The sequence below is a fragment of the Anas platyrhynchos genome, chromosome 10 (assembly GCF_047663525.1).
Source record: "Anas platyrhynchos isolate ZD024472 breed Pekin duck chromosome 10, IASCAAS_PekinDuck_T2T, whole genome shotgun sequence".
NCBI lineage: Eukaryota > Metazoa > Chordata > Aves > Anseriformes > Anatidae > Anas > Anas platyrhynchos.
The window spans coordinates 7,160,829-7,181,883 of record NC_092596.1 but is presented as its reverse complement, the minus strand read 5'-3'; the positions used below and the strand labels follow the sequence as shown (position 1 = coordinate 7,181,883).

The 21,055-nt window shown below is 40.0% G+C and overlaps 1 protein-coding gene across 4 annotated transcripts in view; it reads left to right on the top strand.

Annotated features, from left to right (window-relative positions):
- The window catches only part of LOC101794906 (ubiquitin carboxyl-terminal hydrolase 12), a 30,227-nt gene that overhangs the window by 4,090 nt on the left and 5,082 nt on the right, over nucleotides 1–21,055 (top strand). For 2 of the 4 annotated variants that reach the window (XM_027465045.3, XM_005009007.6), the window contains exons 2-8: nucleotides 8,042–8,122; nucleotides 12,268–12,481; nucleotides 13,437–13,663; nucleotides 14,841–14,917; nucleotides 15,813–15,896; nucleotides 16,540–16,737; nucleotides 18,690–18,768. In XM_027465045.3, coding sequence (XP_027320846.1) covers nucleotides 8,042–8,122; nucleotides 12,268–12,481; nucleotides 13,437–13,663; nucleotides 14,841–14,917; nucleotides 15,813–15,896; nucleotides 16,540–16,737; nucleotides 18,690–18,768 — 960 coding nt within the window. Of the gene's footprint in view, nucleotides 1–6,543; nucleotides 6,569–8,041; nucleotides 8,123–12,267; nucleotides 12,482–13,436; nucleotides 13,664–14,840; nucleotides 14,918–15,812; nucleotides 15,897–16,539; nucleotides 16,738–18,689; nucleotides 18,769–21,055 lie in introns of those variants that run through there. The other 2 variants (XM_013107951.5, XM_027465046.3) reach the window with 2 other exon arrangements.

Sequence of the window (21,055 nt, the reverse complement as noted above, 5' to 3'; positions counted from 1 at the left end):
GATTCAGAAGAGATGCTTTGAAGACAGTGAATGCCTGTGTGTGTACACACATCACTTACTGGCTTGCACATCAGAAGGTGCACGGCTTTCAGCATTTGCTCTTAGAGATGTCAGAAGCTTCATGGTCTTGTTGCCAAAGATGCACTGCAGGTCATCGTGTTTTGTTTCTGGTACTTTATCTTCTCAGCTCCTTTCCTAGTGGATTGTCCACTTAATCGCTCCTGCAGCGCTGTGATTATACACACCTTTATACCCACTGGTGGGCCTCGTGTCTGTATTTTGTGCTGTTATCCCGAGGTCTGTGCCCTTCTGCTGGTCTCCTTGTTTCCTTCAGCTGTGATGCATCCTTGCCTGTTTAACCTGTATGTGCCTGAAGTGACAACCTGCTCAGAAATATGTAAGGTGAAGTTTAGCCTTCTGTCAGCACCCACATCCTTGCTTCTTCCAATATTGTTTGATGTGTGAAGATCATGCTGAAATCTCACTGGAATCTCACAAAAGAGCGATGCTGGTGAGCACTGGGCTTCGAGTGCACCTGTGGGGCTGTGTGTGTTCCTACAGAGGGCCAAGAGGCCCTGAAATACCTGAGAGCTGTAATGGCAAGGCATCTGCTCCTAAATTGTCACTGAGTCAACGGGGAGAAACCCAAGGTCAGGAGGAACCTCAGGGAGCTGCGTGTGAGCACTTAGGTAAGCTTGGAGTCAGTGGCTAAGAAGGGAGAAATGAATTGCTTACAGTACCACGTAACAAAGGCACAGAAACTACTGCTTGGAGTCCTGACTTCCTCACCCTAATCGGCATCCTTCCCGTGTGCTCTTTTAACTGGAGCCTGGCTTTGCTGCCTAATTGTAAAGAGCCTGAAATTGTGGAATTTCGCAAGCACTACCTCAGTAAGTGAGGCACAGATCCTGTGGACCTTGCAGGACCAGCTCCTAATTACATAAACATCTACGTGAAACAATTTACCAAGCACTCTGGTTTAATTTACCTAAAAATACTTTAATTAAAACTGTACTTAAGGCTTGAAACACTTGGTGGTAGTAAATCTGTTTTGAAACACGGCGTTTTGTAATTTCCCGTCGGTCTCCATAACGCTGGTGTGCTCCGTAAGCTTTACTCCCTTTTTACTCCTTCCAGAGCCAGCCTTACCCATGTGCACTTTGTGCAGACTCAGAAAATTCTGTAACATTTACAAGCGTGGAGTTTAGGAAGTCTGCAGCAGCCTCGTACCTGCTCCTTTCAAGATTATCAGCTTGTTTGCCTGCATAAGCGTGTGAAGTGCTGGAATCCAAAGTTCAATTTACTGCAATTTGCTGCGCTGAGGACGTGAGCCTTCCTGGCTGCGGGAAAGGGATCATTTCGAAACTGAAGTCATAGCGTGAGGTAGCTGAGCTGACAGCTCTCGTTGTCTGGCTTCAGCGCTGCACACAACCATGGAGTTTCAGAAGAAGGGGAAGTAGCATCGAATTCTGCATTTAGAAAATCATGGCTCTACGTTTTATCGAGTGTTTCAGAAATACAGCCCCAGGTTTGCTCCCTCCTCTGCTCTCCCATACGGTGATTTTAATAGTCCTGAAACTGGAACTATTCTGACAGCGAACGTGGCAAAGGAGATGCAGGCAGAGCACGAAATGCATTGCTTCACGAGGGTTTCTTCCCTGAAACGTTCAGAGTAGTGCTGGCCTGGCCTTGTTCATTCTTCCTATTGCTTTTTGTTTGTTCACTCGTTAAAAATCACTCGTTAGTCATGCAGCTCATTTAATGAGCTTTTGTCGTCTTGAGGCTGTACGGTGGTGCCCCTTGGAGCCTTTCTGCCCAACTTGAAAGCCACTTCCTGGCCTTTTTTTCAAATGCCACATCTTTTTCTGCGCTAATTTCTTAAAAAGACAGGGTCAAATGAGTAATTAGTGGCTTCAGCAAGACTCGTGCACCAGGTCTGTTCTGGATACTCAAGTCTCTCACGGCTCCCTTCCTCTTTTTTTTGCCTTTCCTGAAGGGAAATGTCTTCTGCAGGCAGGTGCACGCTGTGCGCTCGGTGGGAATCAGCTGGTTCCAATCCAGAGGCTGCGTTCGTGTGGTGCTGAGCCCAAGCTGGCACATCTGAAGGCACGTTTGTTTCAACAGGCTGCTCCACCAGCCGTGCTCTGCAGCTTCTGAACGTGCAGCTGTAATGGCATTCTGGGCATAAACTAAGCTGCAAATTATGTCGTTTGCACTGAATGATATTAATTGCAATGGGAAAAGGATAAAAGGTTTGCATAAAAAGCATACAACGTCGAAACCAATGTTTTGCACTGAGCTTAAATATACATATATAGCAAGTAATTTATCTTAGAGAGGCTGTGACTTCAGATTTCCATGGACTGTATGGAGTTGTGCATGGAGAGCTTTAAATTACCTGATTCTCTCTAGCTTGTTGAAAGTAATCTGGTGATGAGATTGGTCTTGGGTATATTTTAGCTAGCAGAGCAGTTGAAGGATCCATGCAGGTGTAGGAAACTGCAGTTTAAACACCATGCAACATACAGACAGAATTTTTTTTCAGGAACTCTGAGAGCAGTGACATGTGCACTGATGGCTTTAGGAGTTACTCTTCTGAAAATCTGCTAACTCCAAATAAACTGTAAATGAAGCATCTAAAAGGATGGAGCGCCCCTAAAGAAGCTCAGCAATGATCTACTTGAATTTCTCATAGGTTTTGTCAAGTTCATTATGGTAAAAGAAGTAACAAACTGTAAGTTCTTGATTGCATTTTTCTGAAAATCTGAGAAGAGCTTCACGGTTCTGTTTGCTTTCTTGTATTGTGCTGTAAGCTGCGTCATCTGTGCTAGTGTTTAAAAAACCACTACCTGTAGTTGTTTGGCAAGTGCATTGCCTGCTTAGGTATCTGTAAATTTCTGTCCTTCTAAGACAGCAGACAAATCTTTTTTGTCCCTTTGTGTTGAGCTCGTAATGAAGCTACTTATAAATCCGTTGACAGTCTGCTGTTACATGGGTTTTCCTGTGTAATTCCAAGAACGCTGCATAATGCAGAGCATGTCAGAAATGCTGCTTGCACAGTAGCTGCCTTCAGTGAGTATTTCAACAAGGGTTTTTTTGTGCCTTCAGTTACTCTCTCTTCTTTCACCATAGTTTCTTCTTTTTTTTCTTATTGTACTTCTCTCTTCCAACCTATTCCATGTTTGCCATCTCCGCAATTAGGAAACAGACCCATTCCTAATAGCCAGTGAGTGGTGCTAATGTAAGACATTCCACCCTTCCCTCAAAGCAGATGTGAATCCGGCACCCTCCGAAATGTGCAGGACAGCTGCCTGAGCCCTCCTCGGGTGCTTAGTCCTTGAGAGCAACTCAGCTGGCAACAAGAAATCCCATAAACTACTCTGCCTCCCCACACCAAACCCACAGGGTGTTGCAGAGGGGGCAGTGGGATCTTCCTGCTCATCGCCCTTTCCCTTCATCCTCTTGATGTGTTTTTTCCTACTTCATTTCACAGCTTCAGTGCCTCTCTGATCCCTGTTTGCCCAAGCAGCAGCATGGCGTTGACCTGATTATTTTTGACAAGAGTTCTGAATAACAGCAAGGATACTGACCCGGGCTTGTGCTAATTCTGATCCTTTTCTTGCAGAAGCTATGGCAGCAGCTGCTTCGTGCTCAGGAGGTCTGCTTGCAAGCTTATCGCGATAGTACGGCCCTGCTTTTGTAACCGTGCCCACATCTGTACAGTTATCTTCATGGCTGCAAGAAGCAGATACTTGTAAATGGAAGTGTGAATTCTTCAACCTGTGAACGTTGTTAATTCGGGATAAGAAACTTGACTCGTAATGTTGTTTGCTCTATAATAATCCACTTGTTTGCAGCTGAGTTTTGCAGAGGAGCAGGACTTGCGTGAATTTAACTCTTTAAAAAGAAAGCAGTGCTCAAAAGGAAGAGAAGTAGGAAGTTGAAGGAGGACCCGTGAGGATGCTGGACATGTGGATTTTGTCAGCTGCTGACCGTGGTGCAGTTCTGTGCTGTGCAGCTGTGTTCAATCACTCCCAGCTGTTCTGCTGCTCATCTGTAACCTCAGAGGAGCTCAGCTCTGGGCCTCATAACTGTTTCTGCCCCAAAGCTACCTGTGTATGGCAGGTAGAAGAGAAGTCTGTCAGTGTTTTTTCACTTGCATGGTGCATCGGGCTGGGTATAAAACTTTAAGGTTGCTCTACTGAACAAAAAAGATCCAGTTTCCGAGCTGGAAGACTTCACAGATCTCTCTTCTGGTTTTGAGGGATTATGCAGTTAAAATTTCAGCTATGCTGTAGGATCCCTTCCTTTGTGATGCCTTGCTTAGCTAGCTACCTCAGGTAAGGGGTTTTGAAACTAGGCTTTTCACGTCCCTTTTGGCTCTACCAAACTCCCCGAAACCTGCCTTAGAGAGGTTTTTGTGCTCTTGGGGTAAATAAGAGTTGTACTCCATCCCACCTTCCCTGTATGTCACACATACCTACTGCTGGTGTGCTGTCCTCACCAAGCTGGTATGAAAATTGGGGAAAAACTTGAATATTAGCAATTCCCCGTGCTTTGTTTGGTTCTTTAAATCTCAGCATATGGGACTTTTTTTTTTTTTTAAATGGGTATTCCTCATCTTTTTTAATGGAAATCAGTGAGCACAATTATTCCTGGAAAGTTCCCTCTTCTAAGATTCAGTATCCAGAAAGTAAAGTGACTGCAGCTATAGGAGAAAACATTTTGTTGTCTGTATGCTGCTGGGGTTTTCTTGGCTGCTGTTGGCAGCATTTATTGTGCTGATAGCTCAGAGGGGCCAGGCAGCTTTCCCTCTCTCTTGGTGCCAAGCTGAGCTCACTCCTCTAGGCTCAGCCACTTGTGCCAGCGGCAGTGTGAACAGCATAGGGGAGCTCTGGCAAGGTGCAGCCAACCTCTGAGACATCGTTTTAAGGCATGGTAATTTCTAGAAAATTACAAGTCCTCACTTCAGGTTGCTGGAACTGCAGTTGTCACCTCTCCCACCACGATGGAAGTGTTGAATTCGCATCGCTGAGTCTGGTTACAGCAGTAGGTCAGTATTACCACGTCAGTTAGACTAGGGGGATGGCTTTTTGGGGGGTGATTGTGTTGACTACAAATTTGTGTTTTCTGTGTTCTCTCCGAACTACTGCCTACAAAAAGTTTTCTCTCTGCCCAAACCAGAGCAGCAGTTCCTTGAGAGCCTTTCACTGGCCTCCTGGAAGTCCCAGGGCTGTTCTTTTGGGGTTTTTATAGGATGTGTTGGTCTTGTCCTAGCATTGAGGACTCAATTCTGATCTCATGCATTAAACTCGTGCATTTAGCTGCATTTTATTGTACACTGCTTGCTGAGCTTTTATATGCCAAGAGAACTTGATTGGTGTCTGGGAGTGATTTTTTTCTTGGAGCTCACTCCCGTGCTGCATCGCTGTAATCACTGCAGCTTGCAGTGGCGTAATTTAATCGTGCTATGATAGGCATGTACGTTTTCTAGAGCCTCTCCAGGATGTTAGGTATTATTTAATTTGTGAATCGACATCTTCAGAACGCCGTCTGAGTAGTTTGTGATTTTGATTCCCCGCACAATTAGTCTGAGCCTTGTTTTGGTTTGCATGATTTTGGTGTGCTAATTTTCAATGCCATCTGACAAGAGCCTTCAGAAACCCTGTGACTAAACATTGGGTTACTTTAGTTTCTGCAACTGAGTAACTTTAAATTAGGCATTTAATTTACTACAGAAACCTTAATTTTTCATCTACTCCTAGAGCTAACTTACCAAAGTCACAATTTAGGGCAGTAGGTAGAAGTAAACATTTGGAGGGGGGGAAGGGCAGAGGTAAAGATAGATTAAAAAAAATCTTAGGTCTAGTATTTTTTAATCTACTATTTCTTTTCGGGGTGGACACATAGTGGAGGGAGAAAGGAAAAAGTAGTTGGGAGCAGGGAATGGGTGTGGGGAAGCAGGAGAGGAGCTGCCTGAACTGGCAGTGATGCCTCAGAAATGTCCTGTGTAATCGCTGCGTGCACGGAGCCTGCCTTGTAAATCTATCAGCACCCATGTTTTGGTGTGGTTTTTATAGTACCAGAATTTGAGTCTTCCTTGTTTTCTGTCTTTTTTGATGTATGTAATTCCAGTAAATCTGATGTGGAAGATATGACTACAGCATTACCCTTCTTCATCTTAAACTGAGTTATTTCTTAGGTTCTTCTGTCTTTCTTAGTTTTTTTTTTCTTGTTCTTTCTATCTTCTTTCTACCTATATTGTCTTTAATGGTCTAAATACAGTCTCTACTTGCCAGAGGCTTATATTAACAGCAGAATGCTAATGGAAATTTTTGAAATAGCAATTAAAAACCATTGCTAGCTTCAGGGAAAATAGGTGAATTGTGTTTTGCTGGGCTGTAATTTGTGATTGTTGAGTGCTTTTCTGAGGAGTTTGAATTTAAGCCTTAATATGGCTCACCTGTGCAGTAGGCTCCCTGTTTGCAGAAAGCTTCAGGTGGAGTGATTTGGGTGTGCAAAACAGAAGTCAAGAATCCAAAGTGCTTGGCTGCTGCCCTGGAGGATGGTGAGTCCTTAGGCAGCTCTACAGATGCGTTGGGAAGCAGCTGAGGGCTGGTGGGCGACCATCAGGAAGCATCAGAGGACAGGATGGAGGAGTGGGGTGTGAGGGGAGGCACCAAGTCCCCACTGAGCTCAGCTGTGAGGTGTTGGCGGAGTTAAAAAAAAAAAAAAAAAAAAAAAAAAAAAAAGGAGGGGGGAATGGGAAGAAATGCATAAACCACTTTGAATTTGAACCAACAAACTTGAAACTTGGATGTTGGTGTGCTTTAGTTCTTGTTCTGTGCAATAATTAAAACCCCATGGATATGGAGTGATATTTTGGGGGCCTCTCTATAATAGTGAGTTCTGTCCTCATTATATTGCTGGAGACTCGAGGATATATCCAGAAATACATGGCAAGCTTCAGCTTCCTTAAATTAAAGGTGCCAAAGCACTGCCAAATGAGCTGAGTTTGAGGAATGTCTCATAAAATATAAAATTTTTCTTTCCATTCTTATCTTAATCATGCTCCACCTGTCCATAATACTTATCAGGAGGGAGAGAAGGAAAAAAAAATAGTATTTCTGATAGAAAATGTCAGTGAAGAAGACTTAAAGAAGACTTAAATTCTGTATGTATGAGACAAATAATCAACAGCCACACTTACCTTCAAAAACTGCAGCAGCATTGAAAGATCTAATGAATACTCAGAAGTGTACTCTTTGAATACTATGAAGTATTCAACGTGTGTTGAAATATGTTTAGAATAGAGAATTTAGTGAAAAATACCTGTCTTAGTTACTCAGGCACCTTAAACGTGGCCATAAGGTAACATCAAAAGTCCTGATGATCACACAGCATCTGACAGATGCAGGTCGAGATCACATAGCAATGATTTACTGTTAGCTGTGAAGTTGTATGTCATGCATTGGAAGTTAAAATTTCTGCAGTTGCCTCCCTCCTGCAGCCCCCAGGAGATTCCATAAGGGAATTGTCTTGTTGTTCTTCCATGAAGGTGCAGTCCACATCAGACAGACATTTTTTCTTTCATGCAATTTGTAGCCTGTATGGTTGCTGTCCTCTAGGTTTAAAAATTCCTTGCGTGTGTTACAAGTGTCTTTATTTTTACAGTACATGCTTGGCTAAGTTTAATTTGGCATTTCTACAGTGTGACTAATCGGAAAACTTAAATGAGAACAACTTTCTTGCTGTTAATTTTCAAATAAAATCAAATGCAAAAAAAACTTCTGTTAGATCAGATGGTGCTCTGCTGTAGTTCTGGCTGATGAAGTAGAATCTTGAAGTGAAAGTGTGGTGCCTTTTATAATAATAAATTAAAGTCATCATGTTGGTTTCATTTTCAAGAACATAGGATACACCAGCTGCTAGTTTTAATGGAAGGACCTCCTTCCTAGCTTCTTTGTCTCTGTGGTGGTAGTATCAGTTCTGTTGGATTTTTTGTTACTGTTTTTTTCTCTAACATATTGTTTCTTTGCAGGGCGCCAATGCCTCTGCTTTGGAGAAAGAGATTGGTCCTGAACAGTTCCCTGTGAATGAGCATTACTTTGGCTTGGTCAATGTAAGTGCATGCTCTATGCTTTAAGTGCTATTTTTTTTTAATTTGCATCGTAATTTGGAATTTAACAGGCTTCTGTTAGAACTTTATTTTGAGCCCTTCTGATGTAAAGGGGGACTCTGCACAGACACGACAGCCTGCAATGCCTCATTGTTAACCAAGATATAAATTGTCTTAAAAACAGAAAAACAAGCATTATAAATATTGATTAGTGAGAGTATTTTTTCTACCTGGTACGTTTCTAATTATAAAATCTCAGTACTGAGCTAGAAAGGTCATTACAGTGTGTATGTTGTTCGTATTCTCTCCATCTCGAGAAGAGAGGTTTGATGTTATGCTGATACTGCGGTGTGTGGGATTCCTGAGGTTTTTAAATGTTACTTTTCTAAAGCATCCTGCTCATGTGGGATTTGTGGCAGTTCTTCTAAGCAAGTACATAGCCAGATGAATGATATTTACTTGGCCAGTAATTTTCTCACATGTAGTAACACTGCTCTTTTATTTTTTGACAGCCTTGTGTAACAATGAGTCCTTCTAAAAAGCTTTATCTCTTCTATCAGCTTGTGTACATCTGACCTCATTAGGATCTGCTGAGCAGGAGGAATTTTCTACCTAAATTAACTGTGGAGAGAACTGGTGTTGATCTTGCCAGTGCTTCTGGAGCAGAAAGGCAGCTGTCGGGCCTGTGACATCTTTTACAATGAATGTAGGAAGCTGGTTAATAGCAGGAGGTTCTGTGGCATCATACCCATGGTGTGAAAATAGTTCTGGCAAAGCTCACTAGAACCCCAAGCGTACTTCTGTTTGCTGCTCATCTAGGTACCTCTGGTACATCTCACTGAAAACAGATGATCATCTTTAGACGCACAGAGCAAGGTTAGCATAGCTACTAAAGCATTATTTGCTGCAGCTCATCAGAAACTCATTTAGTTGCCTTCTGTGTGGGCCTCTGGCAGTTTATGTTCTCAGACACCAAGATATCTAAACACATTGAGTTATACTCCTTAAGTATGGTGTTAATGGCCGTTCCAGAGCTTCTGAGGTTTGCACCATAATGAGAAAATGGAAGGCATCTCCAATCGTAACATAAATAGCAGAGTGATGAGCAGTGTGAAGAGGGAAAACAGCATTCTAAAAATAACCACAGCTATTATGCCCGCATCCATTCTCTGTTCAGAAGGACAAAATATGACTAATGCTGTTGTGCTCCATTTCTTGCAGTCGGTTTCTTAGGGATGATCGTTCTCACGCTTGTTGTTTTGGAGAGCTTTTTTTCCTAAGCTATTTCTAGTTCTTTCATGATGTGAAATTAATTGGAGCACTTTAAGGAGTGCAGTTTCATGACTTTGGTGCTAGTAAATATGTAGTTGCACTGCAAATAGAACCAGGTGTTGAAACCATGGACAATGGAGGCTTCCCAAAAATTGTTTTGTAGTTTCCTCTGTGGATCAGGGAGCTGAACCAGCTCGCCTGAAATCAGACAACTGCTAACACCGCTGCAAAGTGTATGGGGGAAGGCTCCAACTCTTCCTTCTGACAGCTGCTACTGAAAGGGATTTTGTGTAATGCTGAAATAAGTGTGAGCGGGATGGAACATTGTTTTAGTTCTAGAATTTCATCTCATATGTTGTTTTAGTTCTAGAATTTCATCTCAGTTTTCATTCTAAAAAGTTTCTTGTCTTAAAATGAGCCTTTGAATTTCCTTTACGCTTTAAATACCAGATGTTTGTGGTTATTTTTCCTTTGTATTTTAGGTCACAGTAGACTTCATATGCACAAATGGAATATCTGATCTTTGCATAGGACTGTAGGACTAGAAATATTCAGCAGCCTGAATATAGAGAGCTGCCATGCCATCTTCTCTTCTGGCTTTCTTTTGAAGATGGATGGGATGGCTACAACCCTCTTCTTTTTTGGGGGTCAGAATTTCTAGCAAAACTATGGTCGTGGTTGGAACTGACGACATTGTTCTTCTAAAGGCAGACTGATTTAAGTTAAAATTATAACACTGATATGTAATACTGTTTATTTTTGGAGAGCTGTCTCTAATACAGAGAAGAGTAGATCAATAATAGAGCTGTTCAGAAGTTTCCCAAGGCACTGAATTGCTTAAAGCTGGAAGAATTTTATTCTAGCATTTTAGAAGTCAGAATTTCTTAAATAAAATGCATCACATGGCCTTTCTGTAATGTACTTGGCATGCTGTAAAATACCTAAAACACCAGCAGGTAAAAGTGATTGAATCATAGTCGTAGAATATCCTGAGTTGGAAGGGAGCCACAAATATCATCGAGTCCAACTCCTGGCTCCACACAGGACCACTCAGAGACCAGACCATGTGTCCAAGAGCGCTGTCCAAATGCTTCTTGAACTCCAGCAGGCTCCATCCTCTGATTGTAGGAAGAGAAGTGTTATGTTGTTGTGTAAAAGTTGTAGCAAACAAAACAAGCTGAAACACTAGTAGGAATATGTTATACGAGATTTTTTTAATCCTGAAGCATGCCGTTAAGTGTATTTTTCACCACGTAGCTTTGGCTATTGGAAAGCATCTTGTTCTGACTGCAGTTTCTAAGGCTACTTGGGTAGCATTTGGACTCTATAACTCTTCCATGGAGTTTGATTCTAATATTTCTTTTACTATATGGGCAGCATCAAAGCAGTACACATGTAACCAGTTAACTTCATGTTCTTTGACACTCCTGAAATCTCACTAGCTACATGTTTGTAAACTTTTTGGAGGTAAGGTGCACCGTGACCTCCCAGTTTTTTAAGGTTCTTCTACTTTCTTCTCTCTCTTTTTCTGTAATTATCATGGACAAATATATTACTGTTTCCAGATGAGGTATCTAGTCAGGCTTGTGGTAGTTTCCCTGCCTGTTTTGTATTGTATGCAGATTTAGTTAGTGTGATGTTTGTTTGTGTGTTTGATTTAAAAGTCATTCATATGCATGAGTTGGGTTCCATCCTAATTCATGTTTGTTCAGCTTGTATATTTGTTTTCCTCGTGTCAATAACAGTTTTAACTGTTGTTCCATGTTTGCATATGGTATAAATTATTGTTAATGTATGTGTAATGGTGTAGCCTTTTGAGCAGTGTGAATTAAAACTTAATTTTCTGTCTCACTCAGTCAGCAAACTTGCAATTGTTGTGCTACATTAATTACACTGAATTCTGGTGAACAGTAGTGGCCATAATCTGAGTAGTACATAATAAAATCATCAGTATTCTGCAGTCGGTTTTGTGTGCTCGTTTTGTTCATTTTAATATTTTGCTCTCAATGCTCTTGGGCTGCAGAATCTGACTGCCAGAATATTTTGGGACTGGCAAACCAAAAATTGTTTCCCTTTTGTGAAACGACAGCACTGTAGAACATAATTGCACAATAAATTGCAAAGAAACAACTCGAAAAAATGCTGTATTTCTTCTAGATGACACGCTAATATCTCAGTTTGTTTCTCCTTGTTAAGCAATGTGGAACACTGCCTATGGAAGCCATTATCGCTGTCCTCCTTTCTCTAAACTGACGCTGCCTTCAGATAGGGCAGATGTAAAACAGCTGCTCTTTGATTTTGCCTGCATCATATACTTTTCATATTTCCTTGTAAACAGGAAATACTTTAGACATACCTTGCTAACCATCTCCAAAAAGTAATCTGCATACGCGACACAGGCAAATCAGAAGCATGAATTCACGCGTTGAGCTCTCGTTGCTGTAACACAGCCGAGATGTGGGGATGCCATCTCTGCCTTTTGGTGTTTACTCTCTGTGCTGCTTTACCATTGGCACCTCTCCAGATGGGTAACACCAGGATCTTCCCTACCAGGCTTAATAATATGCTGTCTTTTATGATGAGCCCTCAATTGGCTTTTTTTCATCAGTGAATTGCTTTTCTTTTTTTTTTTTTTTTTTGGTGCCCAGTATCACTGTGACTGTTTTCTTCATTTTACTGCTACTTCCAGTTGTGATGATGTATGGATGAGTCTTTCAGAACATGCCTACCAGTAGCTCCCCAATAAATGACCCCTGACAGGCAACTTGTCCATTTTCAGTATGTGACATTCTTTATGAGTAACCTCTTTTCTTTTATTACTTTTTAACAGACCTAACACGAAAATGTTTGTTTTCCGTTTGTTCTGTTTTGACCAGTTCGGCAATACCTGCTACTGCAACTCAGTCTTACAGGCACTTTATTTTTGTCGGCCATTTCGGGAAAAAGTTTTGGCGTACAAAGTGCAGCCTCGAAAGAAGGAAAGCCTCCTGACATGCCTCTCTGATCTCTTCAACAGTATTGCTACGCAAAAGAAGAAGGTGGGAGTCATCCCACCCAAGAAATTTATTTCCCGATTGAGGAAAGAAAATGGTAAATGAATAAATAAATTCTTTATGTAGATTTAAGCATTGAATACCTAAGCATATAAAAATGGGAGCAGTTTCCTTTTTAAGTGAGTCCAAATTGTCAGGTTGTAGAAGATTTCTGGAACACTTTTGAACTCCAGTTTGCGGTATGAATTTTGCCACCTCTGTAGCATAGGCAGAGATTATATCAGAATTAACTGTGCTGTGTCATAAAAGGATTATCTGGGTATCCTTGGTCTGAGCAAGCACAGAAACAAATACAGAGAGCTTACACAAGCCTCAGTACTCCAGTTACTCCATGTTGGCACCGTGTTCTGTAGAAGTCTGTTGCAAGTCAGCATGCTTCAGGTCACTGCTAGAATTTGTCGTGACTAAACAGACCTCACGGAGTTGGTCAAAGTTAAAGTCTGTAGGGAGCCTTAACCACCCTTATCCTGCTTTCTTACATTTGTGGTACAATAAAGTTGTTACGATGAGAACTGGTGGTTATTTCCCAGGGCTGGCTTGTGAGGAGAAGTTCTGTGTGTTGATTTATCCTCCCTGCTTGAACTTGAAAAGATAAGCTTACTAGTAGGGGATTTTTTGCCCCTTGATGCTGGACTTAATGAGCTAATGGCCCAAGGCAATCTATCTGAGTTTCTTTATTCCTTTTCTTCCCCAAAGGAAAGCAAAACAACAGTAGTTGTTGTTCTTCAGTTCTAGGAAAAGTTCAAACTAAATTTATTTCATGTTACTTCTCAGCTTTCTATCTGTTTCATGCAACCAGAGGAATAGGTGAGGGTAACCTAACGTCCTCTGCTAGGACAACAAAGCCCAATTCTTTAAAGACTCTTTACAGTGTAACCCCAAATAATTTGTGGGGTCGTGTAGTAGGGTACTTACTGATTCCTGAAAGCGTAGTAGCTTGATGTTATGAAGTATCTTTATTTTTTCGCTTTTCTTTGTCTCTTCCTTTCCAGAATTGTTTGATAATTATATGCAGCAGGATGCACATGAATTCCTGAACTACCTACTTAACACTATTGCTGACTTACTGCAAGAAGAGAAAAAGCAGGAGAAGCAGAATGGCAAGCTCCAGAATGGCAGCATTGAGAGTGAAGAAGGGGAAAAGACTGATCTGACGTGGGTCCATGAAATCTTCCAAGGAACACTAACCAATGAAACCAGATGTCTTAACTGTGAGGCTGTACGTTTAAAACAAAACAAAATCTCTTAGATTTTTCACAGGTTCTGGATCAATTTCCCTAATACTAAGCACACTTTTTCATTTATTAGGGTAGATGAAATTGCACTCTCTCTATTAAAATATGGAGCATAGCCTATTTTATGACTGTATCACCTCTATGTTCAAACCAATACTCATTAAGGTATGTTTCTCAGAAAAAGCATAGTGTTTTTTCTATTATTCCTACCTGTTTCCATCAAGGCAGTCTGCACCTGGCTGATATGAGCTGCCTTTTTGTCTTTGTGTTATTTCTTGTGTCAGTGATTGATAGTTTATGTTTCTACATGAGAGTTGCTCACTATTTATTTAACTCTGGGATTAACTGAATTTGATGGTTCTTGAACTAAAAGTCTGTGCTTTGTGGTGCCGGTCCATAGCCACTCTATTTGAGAGTAAAAAGAAGTGTCAAAGTCTAGAGTTAGAAGAGCCACACTACCTTCAGACCAGGAATTAGTAGTTAGCAATGTGCCATGTCTGATTTAATATTTCTAAAAAATGAAAACCCAGATGGGGAGAGAGAAAGAGAGAAGTAATTACAACTGAAATGAGTGCTCTTGGCATTTTAAATCTGAAATTATGGCTATGTGGTGAATAGAAGCTCTAAAAATGGAATTAATAAGATTCTGTCTCAAGAATTTAGAAGCTAAATGTGACTGTTCCACAAATGGAAGGATGGTTTTCCTAACTGCTAAGCCATCCCAGGATTTAATTGAAAACCCAGCTGACTGTTTCTGCATTTCCTATCAGTAGTTGCTGTTGTACTCAGAAATGCAGCAAAAAACTGTATGTGGTCTACAGAGCAGAGTGGAATACAGATAAAGCTTCTCCAACTCTGAGGTTAAAAACTTGGTTTTGCCAGTGAAGTAAGCCAATGTGTCTTGAAAGCTCAAGGCTTTTTTTAAAAGAAAAAATTTTTAAAAAATCCCCTTTGTTTTATAGCTGTATATCAGATTATTTCTTCACTTTTAATTTACTTCAAGAAAGAACCTGTGTGTGTGTATGTGTGTGTGTATTTTTTTTTCAAATCAAAGTAGTCTGTTTGCATTGAGACCATTGCACCCTTCCAGAAATAGTTAAAAGAAATCTGAAAGATTATAAACTGTTATGAAATATTTTTTCTTATTTTTTTTTTTTCAAGGTTAGTAGCAAAGATGAGGACTTTCTGGATCTGTCGGTTGATGTGGAACAAAATACATCAATTACACACTGTCTAAGGTAAATGAAAATAGTTGTGAATGGCAAAAATAACCTGCCCTTGGTTAGAGGGAAGAGCCTTGTTTATTCTTACATGCAACAGTTGAAGGCTTTGAGCTTATGGTAAAATACGTTCTGTTCAGAGTGCTGTTCATTTCATCTCCACTGGTGTTGCTGCTCATTTCTTAGTGTTTTTTAGTAATCAGTGAGCGTGGTGATTTCTTGCTGGTGTGAAAGATTGGGTTTCACTTTCTTTTATGGGGTTTTTAAGTTGTTACATAATATAGTGAGGTTTTACGAAACTAAACATATTATGTGTGGATTCGTAATATATTCCTGTTTAATATTTTTAGTGCACTTCAGTTGCCTGGTCCTGCTGTTTGAGGCAGGTGTTCTTGTTGCTGATAGAAATTTGGTCCACGTAGCTGACTGCCAAATCCGAGGCTTATCAGCTGCTAGGATACTACAAGTTGTGTATAGCAGCTAGCTTTTTAGAAGCTGATAACGGATATATAATTGCTAGGAACCGAAAGATAATCCACTTTCCCTAGTCAGTGGCTAATGGCCACAGTTTGATGTTTAATGCCTGCCACATGGAGTGGCTGTCTGGAAACAAAACACAATTACCTTGTTGCTGTGTGCTGCCAATCTCGTTTGACTCCTACATGGAAAGTATGCAGTTAGTACCTGGTGGCATCGTTTCCAGATTTTGCTAGCTGAGCATTGATATTACAGCCCAAGATTGGGACAAATAGGACTAAAATGTGTTTGGGAGATATAAGTGATGTGAATAAGAGGTTTTGTCTTGTGTGTGCTTTTTTTTTTTTTCATCGTTATTAGCAGTTATCTTTTAGCTGGTGGTCTGACTGAATATCCCTGTCTAGCTGACTTTTTTTTTTCACTTTCATTTCCACAGAGGGTTTAGTAATACTGAAACTCTATGCAGTGAATATAAATACTATTGTGAGCAGTGCCGCAGTAAACAGGAAGCACAGAAAAGGTAAGGTTAAAATGCTCCGGCTAATAGAAGTTCTTCTAAAGCAGACAGCTGTTAAAGAATGCACCTTGTAAAGTCAGTAAAAAGAAAATGCAGGACTGTTTTGGTCTGTGTTTGGTGGGGAAAGGAGCAAGGAAAAGTGGGGGGACCAGGTAACTTTGTGGCAGCCTTATCAGGGAGAAATGAGATTAATTTTGTATTCCTCCCAGAAGTGCTTATATCTGGTGTTTCCAGACATTCATGTTTTCCCCAGTTAGCATTAATCAGCTCAAAGCCACCCATCTGCTTTCATTATGAATACTGTGTGCAAAAATCTTATTTCTCACCTTGTACTTGGTAGCAGCTGGAACAGCCGGACAGATTTATTCCATCCCTTTCTTCTCACTGATATGATGAAAAATTGATGTTTTCAACTCAAACTGTTGTTCTACATTCAGATGTCAGTTGTGTAGTTAATCTTTCAGAGGAAATGATGCCCATTCTCACCAGAATATGTATGGGAAAGGCAGCCCTTAAAAAAAGCCTTCCTCAAAATTTTAGATGTGTTTTAAGAGACTTCTTCATGTTAAGACTATTTTTGGACAAAGCTTTGTTCTTAGGTGATCTGCTAACACCTCTTTCTTTGTTTAACCCATTTTTGTTTCAGAATGAGAGTGAAAAAGTTGCCCATGATTCTAGCTCTGCACTTAAAAAGGTTCAAATACATGGACCAGCTGCATCGATACACCAAACTTTCCTACCGTGTAGTCTTTCCCTTGGAGCTCCGGCTCTTTAACACTTCAGGAGATGCTACAAATCCTGACAGAATGTATGACCTTGTGGCTGTAGTTGTTCACTGTGGCAGGTACGTCTTTGTGCTTTCTGGACTTTAAATGCATCCTCTTGAAGTTTAAAATTAGTCTGTCATCCATATGCCATTTTATAATAGTATAGTGGCTGGCAATATGGGAGCATGCCAAGCTAGTTTTCCAAATATATTAAAAAAAAAAAAAAAAAAAAAGATGATTTGTGGGTCTTTTTCACTTTTTAACTTTTTTAAATTTTATTTTCAGACTACACAGTCTAAGGCTTGCTTGTTTACGAGCCCTCAAATATGTTGGCAAATCAGAAAAGTTGTATCAAACTTTTGTTGTAACAAACAAAAACCCACCGGCTTTCCAGGGAAGCCAAAGTGGGATAAGAACAAATATTGGAAAATGCTTTAAAAAATAATGGTAGTTTATAGATCCTGTGTTGCTTCTGGTTAAACGATTGAAGGTTTGTTTTTTTAGAAGCTGGTGCCACCACGTGGAATCAACTATGTACTGCTGTTTGTTTTTTTTTTTTTTAATTTACACTTTATAAAATATTGTATTTTTTAATTTGCTTTTTAAAAGCAAGGAGGAAAAATAAGCGCATTTAGGAAAAAAGCTGTTATGGAAGTAAATAAATATGATTGCCTTCTAGAAATGCAAGTTTTAAAGTAATGAGTACTGCAGCACACACAAATGGTGGAAATATCTTTGTGAGGAGCAGGACAATGTTCAACATGTGAGGAGCAAGACAATATTCAACATGTCAACACTGTACAGATTTAGTATCAACACTATATAATTCTAGGTGATTTTTGTTGTGGTACAGTTGTACTGTTCCTGTTTTTACCACTTTTAAGATCTCATCCTATGTCATCTTCTGTAGGCATTAATTTGCTATACCTATAGCTGCATTTATCTATAGCCATTTCTTTACATTGTTAAAACATCATTTAGATGGATTAAATGGCTTTGCTTTTTCTTCTTAAGCCTGTTGCTTTACATGGGGCTTTTAGGGGCCTGATGACTCTTCTGGTTCTAATTCTCACTAAAAGCTTACCAAAGACTTAGGATGGACTTCATTTTCTAAATATTTGCGTTTTCAGAATTTGCCTTAAATATTTTGCCTTAATTTTATTTTTTAATTGAGTCATTATAAGCAGAAGTTTCATTCTGTGACAGGTATAGTGTTTAAGTATATCAGTAATTCTAAAAGGACTAGAGCATTTCTTTTGGCTAAAGCCCCAAATATTACTTGTGTTAAATAGATCATAAATAGAAAGTAAAGATGGGGGAAAAAAACGTGGGTTTTTTTTTGTTTTTTTTCCACTGTGTCCCTGGATTGTTCTCTGAGAACTTGAGGTTAGATTAATAGTTTATATTTTCCCACCCATGCAGTTTCCTATTCCAAGCTGGCAACTTTTCAGGACAGTGCCTGCCTTTACTCTGTAGATCCTTCTCTCTTTGATTTAAGTCATTTTCTTGTTCCTTCCCTTCAAGGTAAGCATTCAGGATACAGGGGAGAGAATCAGACTGGAAAACTGGGAACAGCAGTTGCAGAAAGCCTATCTACAGTCAGCGATAGACTAAGCCACATTAAATTTAAAAAAAAAAAAAAAAAGTACAAATAAAGTATTTCAGATAAGTGCTTAATCAAATTTTTAACAGTGTTTGCAATACTCAGTGATGATTATGTGACAAAACAGTGATTGAAGTGACTGGCTTTTAATTTCAGTTTTGAAATATATGAATGATTACCTAAAATGTTTATGGAACGGTGTATTTTGAATATATTGTATTTGGCAGGTAGCAAAGATAGAAATTTTAATTCAAGCAATTTGGTAAAGCCCAAGAATGTCAACAGTGTTATTAGGTAGTATTAGACAACATTAAAAGCTGGGAAATCTAATTCTGCCAGTAATAGCTAGAATCATGTGGGAGAGCAGCAGCCCTGCCTTTGTAAGCACAGGAGTAATAAATCTTCAATCTCTTTTTCCCCTGGCAGTGGTCCAAATCGTGGACATTATATCACCATTGTGAAGAGCCATGGCTTTTGGTTGCTGTTTGATGATGACATTGTAGAGGTAGGTGTGCTTTTACAGAGTGAAAACACTGCTGTGTAGGCAGCATCACACTCCAGCTTTGTGAAAGGTTTATTTTTATGTCTCAGATTAGCTCTTGCACCTGTGAAACAATTTCTGTAAAACCCATGCACAGAAGAATTCTGAATATTTCAGAAGTAAACTTTATCACTTAACCACTTCTACAAAGATGATGCATGTACAGAGAAGGGCAAAACAATGCAATGGCTGTGTTGGCAGCTAAAATGCAGCTAAGATATAGGGTGGTGTACAGCTGTTCAGGCTCAAATACTGCAGTGGTCTTGATAAAAATCTGAAGTGCTCATATTTTAGACCACCTTCTGGGCTCCTTTTTGTTGATAACTTGATTTCTTATAGTTGCATTTCATTGCTGCATTTAAGAATTTATCTTTTTTTTTTCCTGTAGACATTTTTCCCCAACAAATTCAAGTACAGAAAGTCTGTACAATAAATAAAAAATCTTTGGAGACTGTACTAAGGTCCTGAGGATATACAGAGGTGTTTGGGCTACTGGTGATAACGTTTAAATAGTCGGTTCAAGCAAATTTTCCTTTTTTTTTTTTTTTTTTTTAACATATTTTGGATATTAGATTTACGGGTATGTTTATCCATATATCTCACATAGTATCAACCAAATACCAAATTGTAGAACTGCTTTTTGTAAAGACAAGAGTGTACTCTGCTTCTGAGATCTCACAGTCAAGGTTACAGTTAGGTGCTAGGTGTCTAAACAGGTACAGTAAAACCCTGGTTTGTGTTGAGATGATGATGTAGTGTGAGCTCTCCCTTTTTTATTCTTCAGGCAGCTTTGAGCATCAGGTGTGACTTCCTGGTGATTTGAATAACTTCTCTGGCTATGAGCAGTTCTTTCCCACATTATTGTATTTTGTGGGTTTTCTTCTTCTGTCGTGGCAGAAGTACATAATTATGTGTCAGCTCATTTTGAAAGTGATGCTCAATTTAAAATTTTTAAATGCAAATATTCACTGTCATTTTCATCCAGGAGATAAACTTGGCATTTTAAAAAGTAATGTAAAATAACTATCGTGTTGTTCTATAAATGTTTTGAATGAGTCACATCTATGTTGTATCCTAACTTTCAGGTCAAATCAGAATTTATATAATCCACAAATATCATTGGCACTTTTATAGCTGTGCCAAACAGAGCTTTTAAACATGTGTTGTCTGTTACTGGATAGTAAGTTCAAGGAGCTGGCACAAGCTAGAATGTAGTTCCTCTCTCCTGAATAGATATGTCTTTTTTTTTTTTTTGAAGTTGCTTTTCTAACTTAGATCATGGCTTTTTAAATCTCACCTTTTTTCAGAGTTCATTTTAAAAGCTGTAAAAATAAAGCTCTTTCATCTGAAACTTCTGCTTTTTGTGGTTATCGCGGTTCTGTGAGTTTTCAGAGTCCTGAATAGGATTTGGAGTGTGACCCTGAGCTGTAGCGCTCCCCCTGCCCCAGCTGCAGATCTGGGACTTTTAAGATTCCTCTTCCTGCTTGAAGGCTGTCTGTTTGCAGGTGTTGTTTTCTGTGAAACTGAGGCTTTGTTTTTCCTGCCCATGGAGGGCACAAAGACTTGCACAAGAGTTTTACATACAAACCACCTGAGTTCTTTGACCCTTTCCAATCAAGTGTTGCTCCTTGGGCTGCTCTGAAGCGTGTAGCATGGGCATTCTTTCTGGTTTTGTCTCAAGGGCTCTTACTGTCCTGTTCCTGCCTCCTAAAAGCATGATAAAGGTGAAGCTTAACTCTCAGCTCCCTCTACGTACGAAGCACCACCCTTTCCTTTTCCTCAGCCTTCCAGAAGTCACCTGGATTTCTGGAGATTCAGTGATCAAGAAGAACAGGGTAGTGCAGACTGCTTTTCCTTTGCTGTTGCTACAGGCTTCTGGAAGAAGTAGCTGCAGTTTTGCTCATCTGTTCTTGCTCTCCCCAATTAGTCATCAGCTCCTGAGAATTAGTTCCTTTCTGGGGCTGTAGGCTATTCACTGAAAAAAACGAAGTAAAGCTGAAACGACTTTTGTCAGCTCCATCTGCTGCCTTAAAGGGATTTAACAATCTACTCTGAGCTTAACCAAGTACTGTTTTCAAGCTGCTTGTGATTGTTCTTACAGTGCCACTGCAGGAAGTACGTTGCTCTGTATGGCACTTCAGAGGTTGGCCTCAAAAACTGAGCGGCAAAAAAGAAGAGAAGCCCCTAACCCTCAAATCTCCCAAAACATGAATTCTGGAGGAGTTTCTGTTTTTAGGGCTCGCTACAGGAG